Source organism: Capricornis sumatraensis, chromosome 3 (assembly GCF_032405125.1).
Source record: "Capricornis sumatraensis isolate serow.1 chromosome 3, serow.2, whole genome shotgun sequence".
Classification (NCBI taxonomy): domain Eukaryota; kingdom Metazoa; phylum Chordata; class Mammalia; order Artiodactyla; family Bovidae; genus Capricornis; species Capricornis sumatraensis.
Genome location: NC_091071.1, coordinates 88,108,763 through 88,130,176, shown reverse-complemented (window position 1 = coordinate 88,130,176; position 21,414 = coordinate 88,108,763). Strand labels below are relative to the sequence as shown.

The following is a 21,414-nucleotide window of genomic DNA, read 5'->3' as shown; positions in this document are numbered from 1 at the left end:
TAATGTAAGTCTGTGTCTTTGAACCTAACTGAAAATATTCCTAAGTCTTTGGTTACCAAGGATATGCACATTCCCTTTATAGAGTGAATAAAGAGAAGGATTCAGCTATCCAAGTTGGAAGTATAATCTAAAGCTATGATTAATGAACTTTAGTGGCAGAAAGCCTACTTGGAGAATTTAAGAAACTACAAGTTCCTTAGTACTGGGATTGGGTCAGGAGAATTTTTGCAATTTAACAAGCATCTTCAACCTCTTCAGATGCAGGTCTTTGGTTGTGTATGTTTTAAGAAATACCAGTCTAGAGGAAAGGAAAGCTGTGGCTCTTGAAGGGACAGAGCAAAGGATTTGAAGATTATCTTGAAAGTTTTCCAGTATAAATGCAGACTTCCATCGCTCTGCCCATTCTTAGATCTTCAATAACAATAACAGTGACATCTGCCCTTACTGAATACTGCTACGTGGCAAGCACAGTCATGGTGTAGTCTTTGCTTAGGACAGCAGAAGATAATAAGCTTTATTAGTATGGCCTCCTTTCTTACAAATTCAATTCAAACACTTTAAATAGGAGGAAATGATGAACTATAAATAGGCTTAAAGAAACCAAATCAATATTACATATTAGGGAATGAATTATAGGATGTTTTGATTAGGAAAGACCTGTTGAACTAGAAGAGACTTTTCCTAGTCTAAATAAAGGAAATCATTTGGAAAAGTCTCATCAAAAGTTATTTTCAGTCTGAGAGCTGTAATGGAACACTTGGAAGGTTGTCCTCTCCTCTCAGACTAGGAAAATGATTTCATATGCAGAGCTGAAGAATGCTTCACAGCTCTCCAAGAAACTATGGCTGTGGAATGAATCTGACATGCTGATTAGTCAAGTCTAGTCTAAGGGCAGAAATGGCCAACTTTTAAAGTCGGGAATAGAGAAAGGGGAGTTATACGGTATTAACTGTAGGTTCTTCCACTATTTAGAACTCCTTGTAGGCTGCCTGTTGTCCATTCTATATGCACACATTTGCTTATTATTTGACATCTGCCTTTGTCTTTTCCAACTCACTGTTTAGCTCCTTTATGCCACTGCCTTTCGTAAACTGCATTACTGGAACCTAACTAAAGCCCTTGAAGTTGCTAGCACACGCCCTGTGCTTCTCTGCCTTTATTTTCATGTTTCCCCATCTGGAAATTTCTGTTTCCTGCCTCTCACACTGTCCCAGGATATCTATATGCTGTGTGTCCTTCAAAACGCAATTCAAAAGCCAGTTTCTTCAGGGAAGTTCCTTTGATCGTCTCGGTTGGAAAGAGCCTTACCTTTCTTTGAACTTCCAGAGGATCACATATGGCTCTGATCATATTCTACTTTGTATTACAGAAGTGTCTGTTGTATCTCAGATGAGATTTAACGCTTTAGAATCCAATTTGTTTCATTTTGTGCTTTTTGAACGGTGTCTTGCATAATGTTTTCTGGATGAATGGAAGAATGAAATGACCACAAAAATTTTCATTATTTTTTTTTTATTTTTTCACTTTGGCATATTTAATGTTAGTGCCTGGAAAAAGGAGACCTAAATGTGATGGCAAGATTTAAGATGTTCAGAGGCCGGGACTTCTCTAGTAAAATGTTTTCATCCAGTAATAACCACAGGGATCCTTCTAAATAGTAGCACAGCTGGCACTAGCTGCCTCTGGTAGTCGTTAGAAAAAATCAGAATTCCACGTGAAAGTGCTTTCTTGGCCGTCTATTGTTATAAGTAGGTAGAGTCTTAAAACTTTTTCTTTGTTTTCTCTTAACTGTCCTCCTCTTTCACGCACACACTTTCTGTAGTTGGGGTAGTCATCTGGCAGCCTTTCTGAAGTTTCAGAATTTTTCTTTCCCTTTTTGGGGAAATAAGGTATGTACATTCCCTCGGGGACTTTGATACTCTCAGCTTCTTAAGGGAATCTCGGTCTGTTTGTGTGAGCTTTTTTCCTGTGTGTGTAAGTTGTTACCCTTGTGAGGGCTGAGATGTTATGGCTTACCTTAGTCCCTCTGCTTAGAAACCTGGGTTCTGGTCTTGGCACCTGCTCCCCGCACCCACGCACCAGTTCTTGGTCTCTGCTATATCATGTAAATCACTTCTGTCTATGTCCAAGATTCATGCAACATTTTATTTCTGAGTTTTCTCCTCACCTACTCATGTCAGCGTTCTCCAGTTTAGAGGGAAACCCTTTGAGGCCATAGGTTATTCCTGTCAGTGTAACTCTGAAGAGCGTTGAGCACCAAGTCAAGTCCTACAAATGACTACTCACTGACAGTAGTGATGCTGATTGTAATTAGACCTCATTTAGAGACAACAGTTGGCTTACTCAGCCTTGGGAAGGGAAGCCCAAATACTTTCAGCTAGGAAGAAAAATAATTCAAGCTTGGAGAGCTTATGATGTGCCCAAAAGCAAAAAAAAAAAAAAAGCCCTTTGAATTTTCACCATCTAAATTTATTATAGGAGCAGAATAATGAAACATTAATAATGGCATAATGATGGTGATGTCTAATTTGTCTCTAAGGGTGTTTAAGCAGTTTGTATAGCTTTGCTTAATCCACTACTGTAATAGAGCAAGTGACCTGTGACTGTCCCAAACAGGGAGAAAACTCAACACGAAGTGTATTCCCCATGAGCCATTCATTTTCTAGAGACTCACTGTAGTTTCTTTCCATAAACCTGAGAATATGAAGGTATAAGATAAAATTGAATGAAATTCTGTTTGATTTTGGAGTTGCTTATCCAAATAGAATTTATGGAGCAGAAATGCTTATAACATGCTTGTTGTAAGCCCAGCCAATGCCAGATTAACCTCAATTAAGTAATTTCTCATATAATTATACACATGGATGGAGAGGATGCAAGGGATCATAAATATACTAGGTGAGTGGAATGTCCGATTCCAAACCTTTATGTAGAAAGGTTTTCAATGACAAACTTTACTAGATTTAGGTGGGGAGAGGGCAGCATGGAGGGAGGCCCTGGAGAAACAGTTCAGCTGGTTAGAAAGAATCCAAGGCTACCTGTCTGTGTCTAATAGAGAAGGCCATGTTGTAGCATAGCAGATGAGTTCCATGCACCGTGACTTAGCTAATGAATCTAGCACTTCTCTCTCATAGCCCCTTCATTTAAGTTCCTTAAAGAATGACCTGAATTTCTTTCTTTTTTTTTTTCTAATTGGAGTATGCACACTCAGTCACTCAGTCATGTCTGAATCTTTGCGACCCCGTGTAGTCCACCAGGCTCCTCTGTCCATGGGATTATCCCAGCAAGGATACTGGAGTGGGTTGCCATGTCCTCCTCCAGGGCATCTTCCTGACCCAGGGGTCAAGCCTGCGTCTCCTGTGTTGGCAGGTGCATTCTTTACTGCTGAGCCACCAGGGAAGCCCTTACTGGGGTATAGCTGGTTTCCAGGGCTGTGTTAGTTTCTGCTGTAGAGCCAAGTGAATCAGTTATATACACATACCCACTCTTTTTAAGATCCTTTTCCCTTATAGGTCATTACACGAATGACCTGGTTTTCTAATTTGGGTTGCTGTAGACTTAAACCATGGTCATTAGTGGAATCCAGTCAATGCTCTTTTCTTCCTTATCTGCAGGGCTGGCCTGTGTGTAGTCAGCGACTTTGCTGGTGGCCAGTGGGGAGAGGGGACACTGGCGTAGGCCATAGTGGATTGAGTTACTGAGAAGTGTGTAATTATGGAAGTCACTTGGCGGTGTCAGAGCCGTGAGAGGCAACGCCCAAGCTTATCTGCAGAAGTCCTTTAGCTATGACCCGAGTGTGGCTGACATATTTGGCACAGAACCTGCGGGGTGTGTGCCCCATACGGAGTGCGCTCAGTCTCTTTGTGTACTTTTAAACTTCAAAACCCGTAATTTAAGCGAGAAGTGATTTGTATATGGCATCTAAAAGAAGCTTAATTCGTTGAACATTATTAAGGACTGGGTGCCAAGTATTTATCTATATATTAGAACTCAAAGTAGAGCATGTTTTTTGTCTTTTAAAAACTTATTCTATCAAAAGCATTTTCTGGAGAAGGAAATGGCAACCCACCCCAGTACCTTTGCCTGGAAAATCCCATGGACAGAGGAGCCTGGTTCAGGCTACTATCCATGGGGTCTCAAAGAGTTGGAGACGATTGAGCACTTTCTTTCTTTCTTCTTTCTATCAAAAGCAAGATGGGCACACTTATTACAGTGTAGTGAAAGGAACAAGGACCAGAGTCAGAAAACCTGAGTTTGAATCCTTGACCTGGGTGTGTGGGTGTGTGTGATTTAAGGCAAATCATTTACTCTCTGAGCTTTGGTTTCCTCATCTGTAAAATGGACTTAATACCTACTTGGCAAGTAGGGAGGCTTGAGAAGTTAAGAGGTCTAAAGAATATGGTAAACTGTAAAGTGTTGTCGAAAGATAAGTTGATTATCTTTGAGAAACAGAAAGTGCTGCTCCAAAGGAAAGGGTAATTGTGCTCCTGGACTTGTATAAATGAAGTTGCTTTTAGCATTGGGAAGACATTTTCTGGTTGTTACCAGAGAAATTGAATTCCTAACACTCTAATTTATTACAATAAAATATTTGTGAAAGGCTCAGATGCATCATGAACATTCTAAGGTCATTTCTGCCCTCTTTTTCCTTCCATGGTTCTTTCAGTGCAGTTTGTTAGCAATAATGTCCTGAATAGTAAGAAATGGATTTGGGCTCGGTTCTTTGAGTGTTTATGGAGAATAATTAAAACCCTCAGAGCCATTGTTATTTCCCATCTAGAAATATCTCATGAATAAAGTTCAGTCACGCAAGGAAATAAATGGCAGGAGGTCAGAGTGGTAGTGATGCTGCTTGATTAGATATTTTGAAAGGAATTTGTATTTTTAAAGCCCTTTGAGATGGCTTATTCATTCCTATTGACGAATCACCAAATTTTTATCCCTAAGAACAATATTTCTATATAATGTAATTTCTATATAATGTATAATATTTCTATAAGTTAGGGGCTTAATCTAATTAAGCTATGTTTATCAATGATGTTGAACAAGCAGGTAACTAGTTATTGAAAATAACATGTGGAATATGAAGGAGTCTCAGAAGTGAGGATGATGGAAAACTGCAGTCATACCAACTTTGAGTTTCAATGCAAAATCTAAAATTCTAGTACTCAGAGAAAAAAAAAATTCATTTAAATGAGCATGGTGCCAGTAATCCACCCAAAGTTCTTCAAAATAAATATGTTTTGGCATGGTACTGAAATTCTCCAATGTATTCCCCCAAATGTTTCTGTTGTCCAAATGGCCATGTTGAAGACAGACAGACAGAAAAGGCCTGGTGCACCGGGTGCTGGATTTATAACTCAAACGGTAGCTCCTTTTGAGGTTAGACAAACAACTCCAACTTGTAGGAAAATAGCTGGGCTTTGTATTTTTCCTCTATATAAACTTCACTTGAATCCTGAAGGTAGGCAGAGTCGCAGTTTTTTGAAAAGTCACCATGATGTAGACCCACTGTGTTTTATTTTTAATTTTTAAAAATTTTAATGACATTTTGAAACTTATCTACAATCATCATCTTTTTGTTTATTTCTTTCTTGGTGGCATAAGCAGGTGGGATCTTAGTTCCCCCACTGCATTGGAAGCACGCAGTCTCAACCACTGCGCCACCAGGGAAGTCTCCTGATTCTGTTTTAAAGCATCGATTTTCTTCATTTTATGTTTCTTAGAAATAATATTAGTGAGTTACTCAGACAAGTGAAGGAAAAATGCCTAAAACACAATAGCAAATCCTAAGCACATTTGAAAAAATGTTTGTGAAATTTAGACCCTGTTCCTAATTTCAAAGGCTTAATTATAAGGAAACCAATCAAGTCAACAGGACCAGCAAATGTGTCTATTTGCAAAAGCCAAATAGACTGCTGACAAGACCACAGTCTTAAGTAAGAAACAGGAAACTACCCTAAGAGAGAAAGTGGGATTTTACTAACTGAGTGAATGTCAATATATTATATATGCTAGTCAGCCAAATTATTTTAAAAGAATAAATATAGCTCATATGGTGTGAAGACATTGTCTACAAGAAGAAACATTAGAAATCTCTCAGTAACTGTCCACAGATTTGAAATTTTAGGTCCTCAAGCAAATGCTACAATAGCCAGAGTTAAAATTCACTGAGTTTCACGTGTTAGGAACTATATAGAGAGAGGGAGGTAGTATTGGCTATAGTAGAATAGAATACAGTATGAGTTGTTGCTGGTCATGGGATGTCTAAAAATTTGGGTAATTGGATTGTATTATTAAAAAGCATTGTTTCATTTATATCCAGGTGTATCCCTGGCATCAGCTGCTGTCATACACAAGGTTGGAAATAATAACTGGTTTCTAGGTCACTTATCAGTTCATTTTGGGAATGGGATGCTTTTTGTTTATTATTTTAGCCCTCAGCTGGACTATTGCTAAAATCCCGTGACAGTTGGATCCTAACTGATTCCTTAGTGGGTAGTGTTTAAAAAAAAATTAGGACTTGATACATAGACACAGTGGCATCCAGGATGTCAGATATGTGTGAATCATTATTTAGAAGTTGCTTGTGGGATTGAAAATTCAGGGGGATAATTAGAAATAATAAGCTGATCTTTTTCTTTTAAATAGTTCTGTGTAGAACAAGTTTGTAGACTATGAAACTTGCTGTGATCATTTTTAAGTAAAGGGGAAGTATTGATAGGTGTCTCACTATAAGCCACTTTCTTTTATTTTAAAGTAATATTAAAAAATAAAATAGATTTTTTCACTAGTACAATGATCTTTTGATAATAATAAGATTTAGCAATAGAAATTTAGTATTTCTAAATCTGTAAGCACAGAAGCCTTGAGTGGACCAAGAAGAATGTTGTGGTTCCCTGTGTTGAAGAAATACAAATTTATATGGGATAAACAAACACTTATCATGCTGGCCAATTGTCAGCGTTGTGAAACATTGAATTCCATTTTGGTGTAAACAATAATCAAGCTAAAAATAATTCCTAGGAAAACATCTTTTGAGTGGTGTGTAGAAAAAAACTTGATAAGAATTGTCCTGATTTCATGATGAATCTTTGTTTTTTCCCTTTTGGAGGTGATTTGTATAACCTTTTTCTGTGTGTCAAAAACAGCTTGTATACAGGAAAAGTTGTGAAATTTAAGAATAGCATAATAAGTAAGATAAAATCAGCACAGTGTAACTAGTGGTAGGTCAAAAAGAACATTGCCAGCCTCTCAGAATCAGTCTCTGTTCCCCTTCCCCATCTTGGTCCTTGACTATTATTTTTATGCAAATCACTCAGCTGTGTGTGTGTATGTGTGCGAGAGTAAACCACCCATGTGTGCGTCCCTAACCGTTAGTATTTAATTTTGCCTCGTGTTAAAGAAATCATGTATTCTTTTTCATCTCAACATCAGGTTTATAGTGCTTTGCTGTGCTAAGTCGCTTCAGTCATGTCCGATTCTTTGCAATCCTATGGATCACAGCCCACCAGGCTCCACTGTCCATGGGATTCACCAGGCAAGAATACTGGAGTGAGTTGCCATGCCCTCCTCCAGGGGATTTTCCCAAGCCAGGGACTGAACCTGCAACTCTTACGTCTCCTGCATTGGCAGGCCAGTTCTTTACCGCTGGTGCCACTTGGGAAGCCCCCACAGGTTTATAAGATCCATCCAAATAGCACCGTGTAGTACAGTGTGTTCTTTTTCATCAGAATGTAGTATATCATGATATGCCTGTAGTATATAGTACTTAACCATTTTATAGTGTGGGCCTTTGGATTTGTCCAGTTTACTACTGCTTCTTTTGCTTCGGATATTACGGCCTATAAAATCTAATACACATGGACATGAGTTTCTCAAAGAGTGGTCTTTCCATCCTCAGCACTGGCATGAAACATGGTAGAAATGCAGAGTCTCAGGCCTCAGCCCAGATCTACATTCAAATATCACCTGGAGATATATGTGTTATATATATATATATTATATGCTATTTCAGTGATTATGTCTTTAGCCACAATATTTTGGGGTTTTCTGATTTGGAAACTGCCTTGCTACTAAGTCGCTTCAGTCATGTCCGACTCTGTGTGACCCCATAGACGGCAGCCCACCAGGCTCCCCCGTCCCTGGGATTCTCCAGGCAAGAACACTGGAGTTGGTTGCCATTTCTTTCTCCAATGCATGAAAGTGAAAAGTGAAAGTGAAGTCGCTCGGTTGTGTCCGACTCTTCGCGACCCCATGGACTACAGCCCACCAGGCTCTGAGCAGTAGCCCATGGGATTTTCCAGGCAAGAGTACTGGAGTGGGTGCCATTGCCTTAGGAATCCTTTAATGGTCACACACATGCACACAAATATGCACATACTCACTGCAGTCTCTGAGCAGTAGCCTCATTGCTCATTTTTGAAACAATTTAATCTAGTTTGAGTCAAATTTTGGGTATTTCCAAAGATAAAAATTCAAAAGAAAAAGATCTGCTAACAAGAGCTTCAAAGAATATGCAACAGATGGAAGACCTGCTGAAAGAGACCCTGCACGCAGAGTAGGCAGATTATTTCCAGAAAGGGAGCTGCAGAGCCCCATGGGGAAAGCAGGTCAGACTCTCAAGTTGAGCAGACATGGGTTTGAATCCACTGGTGTCCCTGACTCGCTGCTTCATCTTATGGAAGGACTGAGTTCCTTTACGTTTCAGTTTTTTCCTTGGCAAAGAGGGGATAAGAAGATCTACTCTGAAGATTCAAAACCAATGACTCTGCAGCACCACAGTCAGGCTGCGGGTGCGTTTGGGCTTTGGATCGGCGGCATCAATCTGTGTGAATATGACTTTCATGCCTTCAGAGCTTTCATGCTTTTCACTGTACTTTCGTGCTTCCTGCAGGAACGATTCCAGGTGAAGAACCCTCCCCATACTTATATTCAAAAGCTCAAAGGCTATCTGGATCCAGCAGTAACCAGGAAGGTAAGATGGATTTGTTTCCACTGCCTGTTGTCTCTTCCTCACTGGCAGGGACAATCCTCGTGCCCTGGAGGAGACCTTCCTTCCTCTCTGTTATAAACTCTGCTGATGCCTCTGGGGAAACAATCCTGGAGTTGTTGGAGCCTGACAACATGAAAAGACAAAGAAAAAAGTCATTCTCTCTTGAGAATGTGTTTAAAAGTTCTTTCCTGAGATGGGAGTCATGTACCTCTGATGGTTATTGAGTAGCTGCCATTTATAATTATACTGGGTGGTTAGTTCAGCTCAGAGGTGTTCAGGCCCCCAGAAAAACAAGGCCTCGCAAAGAGAATATTTGTCTTCCATGCCTTGGTGCATTTCCAGAGACCTTGAAAAATCACTGGGGCTTTGTCATCCCAGCTGTGTGCTCACATCCTGTGTTGATGCTCTTCGCGGCTTCTCCCCCAGCCGTGCCCCAGGCCCGAGAAGGTAAGGAGAGAATAGCTGATTCCATTCTCAGCAGACTCTCTCCTCCTACAAACAAGCTCTGCTTTGTGCAGCCACACAATTGGTTTAAACTGATGCCTTGTGGTAAAGCATGTAGCCTGGCACAGCCCGGTGGGCCTGGATCAGCCCTGGGATGTCTCAGGGCAGAGCTGCCCTTGCCCACGATGGGTGAAGGGCCCGTCACCAGACGGCGCTTGTTTTCCAGTTGACCTGCCACAGCTCCTGCTTTCAGGGCTGCCCCAACAATATTTTGAGCTGAATTCCCTCTGTTGTTTCAGCACATGACTCAGGAGCAGAAAGGCACACTCTTCCTAGTTAGCTGCTCTTTCCGGGTCTCTTGGCTTGGGATACATTTTTAAATTTTGTTTCCTGCTTGCATTCTAAGCACTGCCCTCCCTCTGCCAAAAGAAACCAAGCAAAGGAGAACAGCTACTATTTCCTTTGGGATGTTTCCTGGCCCTTTGTCCTGTGGTTGCTATATAGACAAGCAGAAATAAAGTCTCGGGGTGATGAGGCAAATGGTCTGTGGGCCTCTGCTGTCACCTAGAAGCCATGTATGACATAGCCTCCTCTTCTAAGAATGTACCTGTCAAAGTATCCTAATATCCTCCTCCTAAATATGGTACACGTTTCTTTTCAACACAGAACTTCTGTTAGGTTCCCTAAATGAGACAGCTGCTTAATTCTTTTTTATTTTATTATAACTTATTTATGGTTAATTGGAGGATAATTACCTTACAATATTGTGTTGGTTTCTGCTGTACATCAACATGACTCAGCCATATGTATACATATGTCCCCTCCCTCTTGAACTTTCCTCCCACCTCCCACCCCATCCCTCTAGCTTGTCACAGAGCACCAGGTTTGAGCTCCCTGTTCATTTCAGTTCAGTCGCTCAGTCATGACCAACTCTTTGCGACCTCATGAATCGCAGCACGCCAGGCCTCCCTGTCCATCACCAACTCCCGGAGTTCACCCAGACTCACGTCCATCGAGTCAGTGATGCCATCCAGCCATCTCATCCTCTGTTACCCCTTTTCCTCCTGCCCCCAATCCCTCCCAGCATCAGAGTCTTTTCCAATGAGTCAACTCTGAGCATGAGGTGGCCAAAGGACTGGAGTTTCAGCTTCAGCATCATTCCTTCCAAAGAAATCCCAGGGCTGATCTCCTTCAGAATGGACTGGTTGGATCTCCTTGCAGTCCAAGGGACTCTCAAGAGTCTTCTCCAACACCACAGTTCAAAAGCATCAATTCTTCTGCTCAGCTTTCTTCACAGTCCAACCCTGTATCATACATCAAATTCCCACTGGCTGCCTATTTTACATATGGTAATATGTATGTTTCCATGCTACTTTCTCAATTCGTCCCACCCTCTCCTTACCCACTGTGCGACAGCTGCATCATTCTCAATTTCTTTCTTGTCCCCCTCCCCAAGGATATAGCAGCCTTCAATTTCATCAGATTAGAGGAAGTTAAAGGAAGGTGTACCCATATGCATAAAACAGAACCCAGAAAAAAAATTATTTCTTTTGCACAAGGGCAGCAAAATTCTATATGAGAAATATTTTCAGAAATCCCCTAGCTTGTAAACCTTCTGGCTAGATGGCTTAGATCCCAGCATTGAGCACACTCATCCTGAGCTCCGTGTGTGTGTGTTTACTAATTCAGTCATGTCTGACTCTTTGTGACTCCATAGACTGTAGTCTGCCAGGCTTCTCTGTACATGGGATTCTCCAGGCAAGAGTACCAGAGTGGGTAGCCATTCTCTTCTCCAGGGGTCTTCCCGACCCAGGGTTGAAACTCAGGTCTCCCACATTGCAGGCAGATTCTTTACCATCTGAGCCACCAGGGAAGCCCCAAGCTAGATGTGGCAAAATCCGGTACAGTACTGAGAGGTCCCCTCACCCAGAGTATCTCCCATCCCCTACTAGTCATCTCAATATTTGTCAAATTCTTTAAAAAGCAAGATACGAAAACTCCTAGAGCGCACTTAGACTCCAGCCCCGAGTCCCCTGGGGAGGAAGATGGTTGGAGGGAGGAGGTGGGATCTTCTGGCCCAGTTCCCGTTCTCCCTTGGAAAAGGATAAAGAATAAGGCAAAGGATGCAAAATGAAAAGCAACAACAAATCAGCTGCACGGAAAGTGTTTTGCTTCCTTGCAAATACCTTCATAAAGAGACCCCAGACAAAGGATGTTTCTTTGGACTGACTTCATTCCTGACATCTCTGCCCTGGCCTTCTGTGTTCATCTGAATGGTTGTATTTGGCCTGTGCCTTATCTTTCAAGATCAGTCATTCAGCTCTCAGGAAAAAAACAAAAACCAAAAACTTAAAATGGACATTGGATCAACCATCCCCACTTTAGTAAGAGTTCTGTCAGGAACTGGCAGGAAATGATCTGTTCCACTCAACATAATTGTCATGCTTAAAGTCTGGAGAAAAGGAGATTTTGCTTGGAGTAAGGCATGGCTTGCAGTTGAAATGAGTTTACAATTCTCAGTTGCATTAAGGGGTAAAAGATTTGCAATCAGGCTTCCCATTTTAACCAGACAGTCTAAACCGAGCAGTTTCCCCTTAACTGCATCTGGAGTCCTCAAGTACTTCATTCATTAATCTTTTGTTCACACTGAATTGAAGATTCTTAATTTGCTGTCTTCCTTAAAAAAAAAATTCTTAAGCATATTCTATTTCTTCTAAGTAGTTTTAAATGAAACCCTGTAGGGCAGGAAAGGAAGAGCCTAAATTAGATATCTCTCCAAACCAGCCTCCTTATTTAATATACCAGGCGGTTCTCAGTCTGCACTTTACAGGGGTGTGCTCATGTCTGGTGTGGAGAAAGGAGACGGGCCATGAAGAGAGGAGTCTGGTTCTCTGTGGGTGCTGCAGATGGAAAAGGAAACCTATTATACGGGTCTCCAGGGCTTAGCTGTCTCCGCGGGCTCCTCCCTGGGCCTGCCTTTTACAGAGAGGGCTGGGGGAGGCTGAACTCTGCTAATAAATGGTACCCAACTCTCTTTTTGTTGTTGTTGATTCCCGCAGGCACACAGTTTGAAGTTTTTTTAAAGCATCCTGGGTACATTGTACAGATGCAGAGTGTTGGCAGTCATTATGTGTTAGGGAAATATATGCCAAGGTTTCTCTTTGGTGCAGAGTCCGACTGAAATTCAGACAGTTACCCCAGAGAACAGAACACGCGGTGAAGTCTGTTTAGTTGTGTCTCAGTTAATCCTGCAGTTGCAAAGTCAAAGTGCCTTCCATAGTAAATGCCTGATAAATATTATCGCTATTGTTGTCATACCTGCTATCTCAGTATTTTGAGCTGCATTGTTTTGATACGTGCCTCTTAGTCCTTCAGCAGATCCTCCTTTGTACTCAGTTAGATCCTTGGTTGTACCCCGGTTGTCCTTGTCACTCTGTATGAGGGATGACCCCTGAGGAAGCATAAGGCTGAGTTAGGGAACTGGCGCAGGTTGCGGGGGATGAACTATGCGTAACGCATAGCTGAGTTGTTTCCGAGAGGCACGTGTGCGGACAGCCCAAGGCTTGTGACTCTGCCATGGGACTGGCCCCTCGGGAGCAGCCAGCACACCTGGAAGTGGTTTCCTCAGCTGTGTGACCACAGGCCAGTCCTCGTCTGCTGAAAAGCTCTCCAAGAAGCACTGGGCTTAGATGTCCCTCCAAACTGCAGATGACTCTGTTTTGTCCTAAGCCATTCTTGACAAATTGGGGGTGGCTCTGTTTTTTCATGCCATCAGGGATGCTTTTATTTCACATCTCCCGGATGCTGCACACCTGAGAAGGTCTTCAGGGTGCTTCAGGAACGGCAGTCAGGGGGAAACTTTTGAGAGTCTTTGGAGAGGCAGCTGGTGGAGAAGCACAGGGACCTTCAGAAGAGGAGGCAAGGGTAGCTGGAGCCCATCTGTGTTGAGCAGGCGTCCGGTCTGCCCTGGGGCACCAAGGCTGGCCTGTGGCAGGGCACTCCCCTCCCCACGTCCCGGAATCCTCCGTTCCAACCTTCCTCCTGTCCTTTGTCCTTGGGACACTTTTGTCTTTGGAGCTGGGTGACCCTGTTCCTTCTGCAGTCATGGCAGCAGAGAAGGAGCCCAAGTATCCTGAGGACACACGGAATTTTGACATTCGTCAGGCAGAAGGGAAGTGTCTAGAGGAACCTTCCATGTGAGCTAATGCAGAAAAGAATAAACATAGCAGGTCTGAGATCGCCACCTCGGAAAGGCATGCTTGCAAGGTTGGCTCTCGTTTGGCAACCAGACACTTGAATTTCGGGAGAGTTCCCAGAATTCCCTGTTGCTAATGGCTCACTGTGCCTGAACTGTTGATGCCAACCACATGGTTTATGCAGAGTGCCTGTTTTCCTTCTGGAAGTCTGCACTTTTGGTATGTGCTCGGCAGAGAGTGTTTAAGTGATGAGCCCCCAATAGAAATCCCAGGTACTAAGTGTCTGTTCTTCCCTGGGGGCTCAGTGGCAAAGAATCTGCCTGCCAATGCAGGAGATGTGAGTTTATTCCCTGGGTTGGGAAGATCCCCTGGAGAAGGAAATAGGCAACCCCCTCCAATATTCTTACCTGGGAAATCCCTTGAACTAGAGCAGCCTGACAGGCTACAGTCCACGGGGTTGCAAAGAGTCAACATAACTGTGTAACTAAACAATAATGCTGTTTCCAATGAGCTTCCCTGGTTGAAAACATTTCACAAATATTGTCATTTGTCACTCATCTCAGGAGAGACTTGGAAGCATGTATCTGGTTTCCTCTGGACCTCACCCTGTTCACCTTTTCCTTCAGTGGATTATACTTTGTAACTTTTTGCTGTAATAAATCCTAGCTGTAAGGATAGCTATATGTTGGGTCCTGTGAGCCCTACTGAATCATTGAAATGAATGATTTTAGGGACCCCAACACATAGGTATTGTATTGTGGGGTAGCGGGAAAAAATAAGCTACTTAGAGACAGTTATTACATGAAATCAGTCATTTTCCCTAGTCCTTGTGCATAAGCTGACTGTTAACAATGAGAAAAATTTGTGTGCTTTGCCAAAAAGAAATGTGAGAGAAGCCCACTTTAGAAGCAGAGATGTTTCTGTATTCTGTTAAACTTATTACAAGTAAGCTACAGTTGTTAAACTTATTACAAGGAAGCTAGAGTTATAACACTTGCTAAAGTATCTTTTGTGAGAATATGTGTTCTTGAATTATAGAAATTCAGACGGCGTGTTCAAGAATCCACACAAGTGCTAAGAGAACTGGAAATTTCTTTAAGAACGAACCATATTGGGTAAGTGTTCCCACTGAACATTTTAGCTCTAAAGCTTTTGGACACTTAAGAGAGTGACTGAATCCTATCCATAGAACTAAGCTTCCTTACTGTTCATTATAAGTTTTGACTGAGGTTTAGACTTGTGGAACTGGTGAATTGCTCACTGTACAAGAATCGGTAGAGGCAGGACAGACAGTCCTTGATTTGGGATGTTTATGGGAATAGTAAGATTCTTTGCTTGCATTCAGTGATGGTGTATGTAGAGTGATTCCCTTGAAAGATAGGAACCCCCAACAAGTAATGTAGACTGAGAGCCTGGAAAATCTTGAAGCCTTCCCTGGAGTTCTTTGAGTTGGTTACTTGAAGCTGCCTCGTACTTATCTCAGTTCTCTGGCCAAAAGAGGGCAGAAGCTGGGGCAGTATCGCTTGACATACCTCCTTGTGTTACTACTTACTTTGTTCTGAGACTCTTCTTCCTACGTCCCCAAATTTTAGGACCATGAAGTATAAATCCATACCATGAAAGCAAAGTTTGGGGAATCTCTGCACTAACCATTTCAAAGAGTTTTTCATACAACAGCATGGTTGCTTTGCCTCCAGCAAGTACAACTTCATTACACACTCCCTTTCTCCAGAATTGTATGACAGAGTTATATACAGTACTTTCAAATAACGTGTTTTGTCTCTAAGGCAGATGATATCAGTATTTTCTTTTATAGCTTCCGTTCTTTCCACAGTATCTGTTTAACACCTGGTAATTATTTAACCCCTCTGGATTTTGAGGCTTTGAGATTTACAAGGGAAAAACTATAGACTTCAGATCTTTTAGAATTTTCCCCCGTGATAGGTCTACTGGAAATGAAGTTTTACATGTATGTTGCATTTTTGTTTTTCAGACTCTTCTGTAAAATAATTATCCAAATAACAGTTTACTTCTTCTTCTGACTATGTTTGGTATGACCCATCCAAATGGTTATTTTCCACAGTTATTTCAGCACAAGTTTTTTTTTAAGTCAAAGAAATGTAAGGTTAATTTTTAGCTTCAGAACCTGGGTGAGAATATTCATTTCCTTAAGGATAATTTCACATGCTTGGCACCTAGAGAATGAAATACTCGGAAGATGAACTGATTCTAACCTAGGTTGATAATCACCTTTGTCACAGAAAGTGTGCTGTAGAATAGTGGATCAGAGTGACGTGAAAATTGAACTGGAAGAGACATTTAGGATTGCTTAAATTGATTGCTCGTTTCACAGATTAAAAGAATTAAGGGCCAGAGAAGGTAAGAGACTTTCCCAAAGTCGACAGCTGTAGACCCAGATGCTTTGTTCAGAATGCTGTCCTTTTGTTTATCTGGCCTCATCTGGCAGTTCTTTCCCTGAAAGGAAATAAGATAATCAGGACTCTGGGATCAAAGCGATGGAGCTTGTCTGTTGGGAGTGAAAGTGGTGGTGACTTAATATAATATGGTTGGGCCTCCAGAGCTTAGGAAATTCAAATACTTTGCAATATTCAGGGATCTGGAACTAGATTCCTCTTGGTAAGGCCAACCCCTTACTGTTGGTACTTCTTCTTGAATGAAAATGGTGGATTGATCTGCAGTCAGAATTTCTACAAATTGTCGAAAAGCATTTCTTCAAGCATTGATGAAATAATGTGAAATTGACCATCAAATACCAAGGCAGGGCGATCATTTCCAATATAAAGTTGGCGGAGTAGAAGCACTCTGGTTGGCTAGAAGCCAGTACAAATCTGCAAGCAATTGGAGTGGTTTGTTGGTTAGGATGCTATAGGCACATTGAAAGAGTTTAACATTTTTCTTTCATCTTCATCAGCTGAAGTTTCCCCTTGTCTACTACCTGTGTGAGACGCTTGGAAAATTTTGGCATTAGCAGCACAAAAATTCATGAAAGTGCATTGTGACATACCCTTACATGGAATGAAACCACACACCAGGATTTTGACCTGATTTGCTTATCCTGAAAACCCAAACCTGAAATGGACTCTTCTGTATGAAGCTAACTGGCTTGACCACTGTTGATGGGGAAAAAGTTGTGAAGAGTTAGGAGTGTGAATATAATCAATGAATACAGTGAGAAATTCTGGAAATGCGAGGTGCTGTAGAGGGAATCCTTAGATTTTTTGTTGTACTCTTTGAGATACCATATTAGAAAGGTAATCGGGTGCTTATTTGCCTTGGGGAAAGGGAGATCTTGACCTATTGTTGCCATGCCCCCTTATCAGTTCTTTTACTTAAATTATTATACGTAAGCTCTCTGTAATTATCATGTGACCTAAGTTAACTTCTCATCTATAACATAAGAATAATAATACTTACAGGAATGTGTAAGGATTAAATGGGCTTCCCAGGTGGCACTAGTGGTAAAGGACTTGCCTGCCAATGCAGGAGATGTAAGAGACACAGGTTCCGTCCCTGGGTCAGGAAGATCCCCTGGCGGAGGGCATGGCAACCCCTCCAATATTCTTGCCTGGAGAAGCCCATGGACAGAGGAGCCTGGTGGCCTATGGTCCATACGGTCGCAAAGAGTTGGACACTACTGGAGCGACCTACCATGCATGCAAGGACTAAAGGTAACTTATGAAAGACCTGATATAGGCTTTAATACAAAGTAATTACTCTCAAGGCTTCTCTGGTGGCTCAGTGGTAAAGAATCCGCCTGTAATGCAGGAGACATGGGTTTGTCCCCTGGGTTGGGAAGATCTCCTGGAGAAAGAAATACCCACCCCGGGATTCTTGCATGGAAAAATTCCATGGACAGAGGGGCCTGGCAGGTTACAGTTCACAGGGTGTCAAAGAGTCGTACATGACTTAGTGACTAAACAACAACAACGGTTACTGTCAATATATGATAACAGTTATTTGTTATGCTTATTGAAAATAATATTATATAATAATAATTGGACAATGTTGTATAATAATAATATATCCCTAAGGAAATCCATGCAGAGAATGTTACCTTCTCTATCTAAAAGTATCCTGATACTTAGGAGTTTATGATTCCCAGAAATTAAAAGCGAATATTACCTTTAAAAACTACTTGTCCTGAAAAAAAATTATCTTTGGCACATGCTTGCCTTTCCAGGTTAAAATCTGGGGCTTTGCTGCAATAGCATTCCAAGCTACAGCTTTGTCAAGCAAAGGGTGTGTTCTGAGTTTTGACATAAGCCTAAACTTTTAAGTGAATGGTCTTTTGAGAAAGAAAATTAATTTTTTTGGAGTCAAATTGAAATAAGAAATGGACTAGAAAAAATGTCATTCACTTACTCTCAGGAACTATAATAATAGAGAAGAATTGGATTATGACTTACCCAAGCCCTTGAAATGACTTGAAATACCCTTGAAAGGAGCCAAGTACTGTTAGGACACATTGGCTGTGCATTATGAACAGGCAGCTGCCGTGACATTTTGAAGGTTGGGTGATAAGATTCCAGAGGCACTGATGGTTGTGAGCTGGATAGATTGATAGGTGTTAATCCATGAAAGTGTATTGTAGGTTCACTCTCTTTGCAGGTAATTTATTTTAGTGAAACTGCCTATTAAGATAGAAAATTACTTTTCATCCTGAGTGCGAGGTCATAGAGTTCTCAAAGATGCTTCCTTGGTTCACTGTATCTCAATGGGGAGATGAGAATAGGCATGTGATTACAGGTGGGAGGTACGTGTCAGCAAGGAGAAGAGGAGGATATCTGTAGAAAGAGGAAGGAGCTGAAGGATGTGAGATGAGCATCTTCTTTTCTGGACTCCTTTATGAAACAGTGCTGGCTGGACCAGGCTAGCAGAGGAAACAGAATGGCTCCGGCTGGGTCTTAATGGTGTACAACACCTATGCTGTATATGTAACAAGGTACCCTATGATTAATTCATTGTTGTTATTGTTTAGTTGCTAAGTCTTGTCCAGATCTTTTGCAGCCCCCATGGACTGTAACCTGCCAGGCTCTTCTGTCCATGGGATTTTCCAGGCAAGAATACAAGAATGGCAAGAGGGATGCCATTTCCTTCTCCAGGGGATCATTTTGACCCAGGGATCGAACCAGTTTCTCCTGCATTGACAAGCAGATTCTTTACCATTGAGCCACCAATGAATCCCTTAATTCATTCTTAGATGGTGCTTTTTGGAAATTCATGCGATCATTATAATTTTGTTACGTGTTAAGCAGTGTATTCAGCAAGTTAAAAGTGTTACTTCTTAACAGATTTTTTTAAAATTGCTCTTGACCATTGAACCTCCCATTTTCTAGATGAGGGAACTGAGAGTCAAGCAATTAAATATCTTGCTAAAGTCCACACAATTGAGAAGCATTAAGGTTTGAACCTGGCGATGTCCAAATCTAAAGCTATTATCCAGACCAGCAGTTAAAAATTTTTTTGATTTCAAGACTCCTTTACTTTCTGAAATTATTTTGAAATCCAGTAAGTCTTTATTTCTGTGGGTTTTATCTATTAGGGCTTCCCTAGTTGCTCAGACAGTAAAGAATCTGCCTGCAATGCAGGAGACCCCAGGTTTGATCCCTGGGTTGGAAAGATCCTCTGGAATAGGAAATGACAACTCATTCTAGTATTCTTGCTTGAGGAATTCCATGAACAGAGGAGCCTGGAGGGCTACAGTCCATAGGGTTGCGAAAGAGTCAGACAGGACTGAGTGACTAACACGCTATCTATTAATGTCACTATATTGGAAATTTGAGCTGGTAAGTTTTATATATGCTTATTTAAAATAATTTATTACCTCATGATAAATATTAGTTGTAGATATGTAAATATAAAATAATAAACATCATACAGCATTAATAGCATGAAAATAATTATTTTCCAAAGTAAAAAAAAAAATTAGTGACAAGAGTGGTTTTGTTGTGCATGTTTACAAGTCTCTTTAATGTTTCACTAATAGAAGACACCTGGATTCTCATACCGTTGTCTGCATTCAAGTTGTTGTGATTTGTTTTAATTTATGTATATGAACAAAACCTGGCCTTAAACAGATGTGTACTTGAAAAAGTTTTTAAATTAACCTTTTCAGATAATTGGGCTTCCCTGTGGCTCAGCTGGTAAAGAATCTGCCTGCAGTGTGGGAGACCTGGGTTCAATCCCTGGGTTGGGAAGCTCCCCTGGAGAAGGGAAAGGTTACCCACTCCAGTATTCTGTCCTGGAGAATTCCATGGACTATATAGTCCATGGGGTTGCAAAGAGTCAGACACAACTAAGCGACTTTCACTTCACTTCATTTCACTTTCACGTAATTGTGGCCAGAAATCACCAAAATTCAAAAGTGATGATTTCTTAAAGTTAGTTGCAACGTGGAATCTGAAAGCATATCAGTGAGTTTTTGTACTCTTTTACACTAAAATCTGTTGTGCTGTTTTGCACTCTGAATGGGGATTTTCACCCATGCACCATTTTGAAACATGAAAAAATCATTTAAAAAATGTTTCACTGAGTTGTCCTGATCTTTCAAATGTAAACACACTTTATTCTACAATATAAAGATAATCACGTTTGTTAATCACCAGTCTCATTAGAATATAAGCATTGGGAAGCTCTCAAACTCATGGTGGTGAATACCAGTGTTCCCAAAGTCCAATTTTTGTTTGTAAGCTCAAATTTTATATTCTCAGTTCTTTTCCTCAAAATAGCAGGCTCACGTCCTTCACTTTTGAGACTATCTGATGGATACCCAAGATAGAATAACCATAATGTGTCTGTCATTTGACATTCCATGTAAACAGTGTCTGGGTCAGCTTGCAGCTCTAACAATTGTATCCATGCTTTACCTCAAGATCGCTTAGTTGCGTAGTTTTGGGGCACACAGCAGAAATGCTCTGTGGGCTTCCCATTTTGTCACACAGAATTAAAAAGATGTATCCTCAAGGAGCAAGCTTCAATAAAATCAGGAATTTTAGCGGTTCACTAAGAACAGTTATAAGTGAAGTTCGCTTTTTTGCCCCTTTCAAGGGCTTGGGGTGAAGAATACAATCAGTAGGTGCATTCACTGGTGGTAGATTTCATTCACATTTCTTTTGTACCCTCAGTGCAAGTGTTGGAAGAGTGACAAAAGCAACTACTCAATGTTTGTGTGAAAATCGATTTAACTTCACAGACCCCTGAGAGGGTTTCAGGGACCCTCGGTGGTCCATGGGCTACGTTAGAGAAACCGAGAAACAGTTTGAGATGCTGTCTCGCAGAAAAGGCGTGGTCGCTGATGTGAATCTGGGTGATACTTAACCTTTCTCTCCCTTGTGATTTTTTTTTTTTCATGATTTGTCAGCAACTGCAGTTCTTTTCAGATGCCTGTCGCATCTCTCTAAAGGAGAGTGGCAGAACAGATTTACCATTTGTTCCTTCATTTTGTATGTTTTGCATCTGGTTCATTTGATCTTACGCATTTAAGGCCAGTGACGTCCTTTGAGACTTTATTTTCTAGACGAGAACAATGAGGTTCTAAGATTTGAGAGGGAATCAGAGGAAAGACAACATCAATTTGGAAACAAAGCTTTGACCTGACTAGAGTAAAACAGTAACTATTGGGACCCGCATTTAGAGTCCTTCCTTGAATAAGTTTTTTCCCAGAGCTATTTCTCATTATCACTGTGCCTTCCAGCTCCGCAGCAGCCAGTTTGGAATTTCCCTAAATTCAGATTTACAACATATGGTATTTACATCGAA

General features: G+C 41.2%; 1 protein-coding gene across 1 annotated transcript in view; it reads left to right on the top strand.

Moving 5' to 3' along the window:
* Nucleotides 1–21,414, top strand: part of FMNL2 (formin like 2) — a 326,704-nt gene that overhangs the window by 210,135 nt on the left and 95,155 nt on the right. Inside the window, exons 3-4 of the mRNA XM_068967074.1 lie at nt 8,897–8,977; nt 14,674–14,750. Of these exons, the coding sequence (XP_068823175.1) occupies nt 8,897–8,977; nt 14,674–14,750 (158 nt within the window). The remainder of the gene's footprint in view (nt 1–8,896; nt 8,978–14,673; nt 14,751–21,414) is intronic.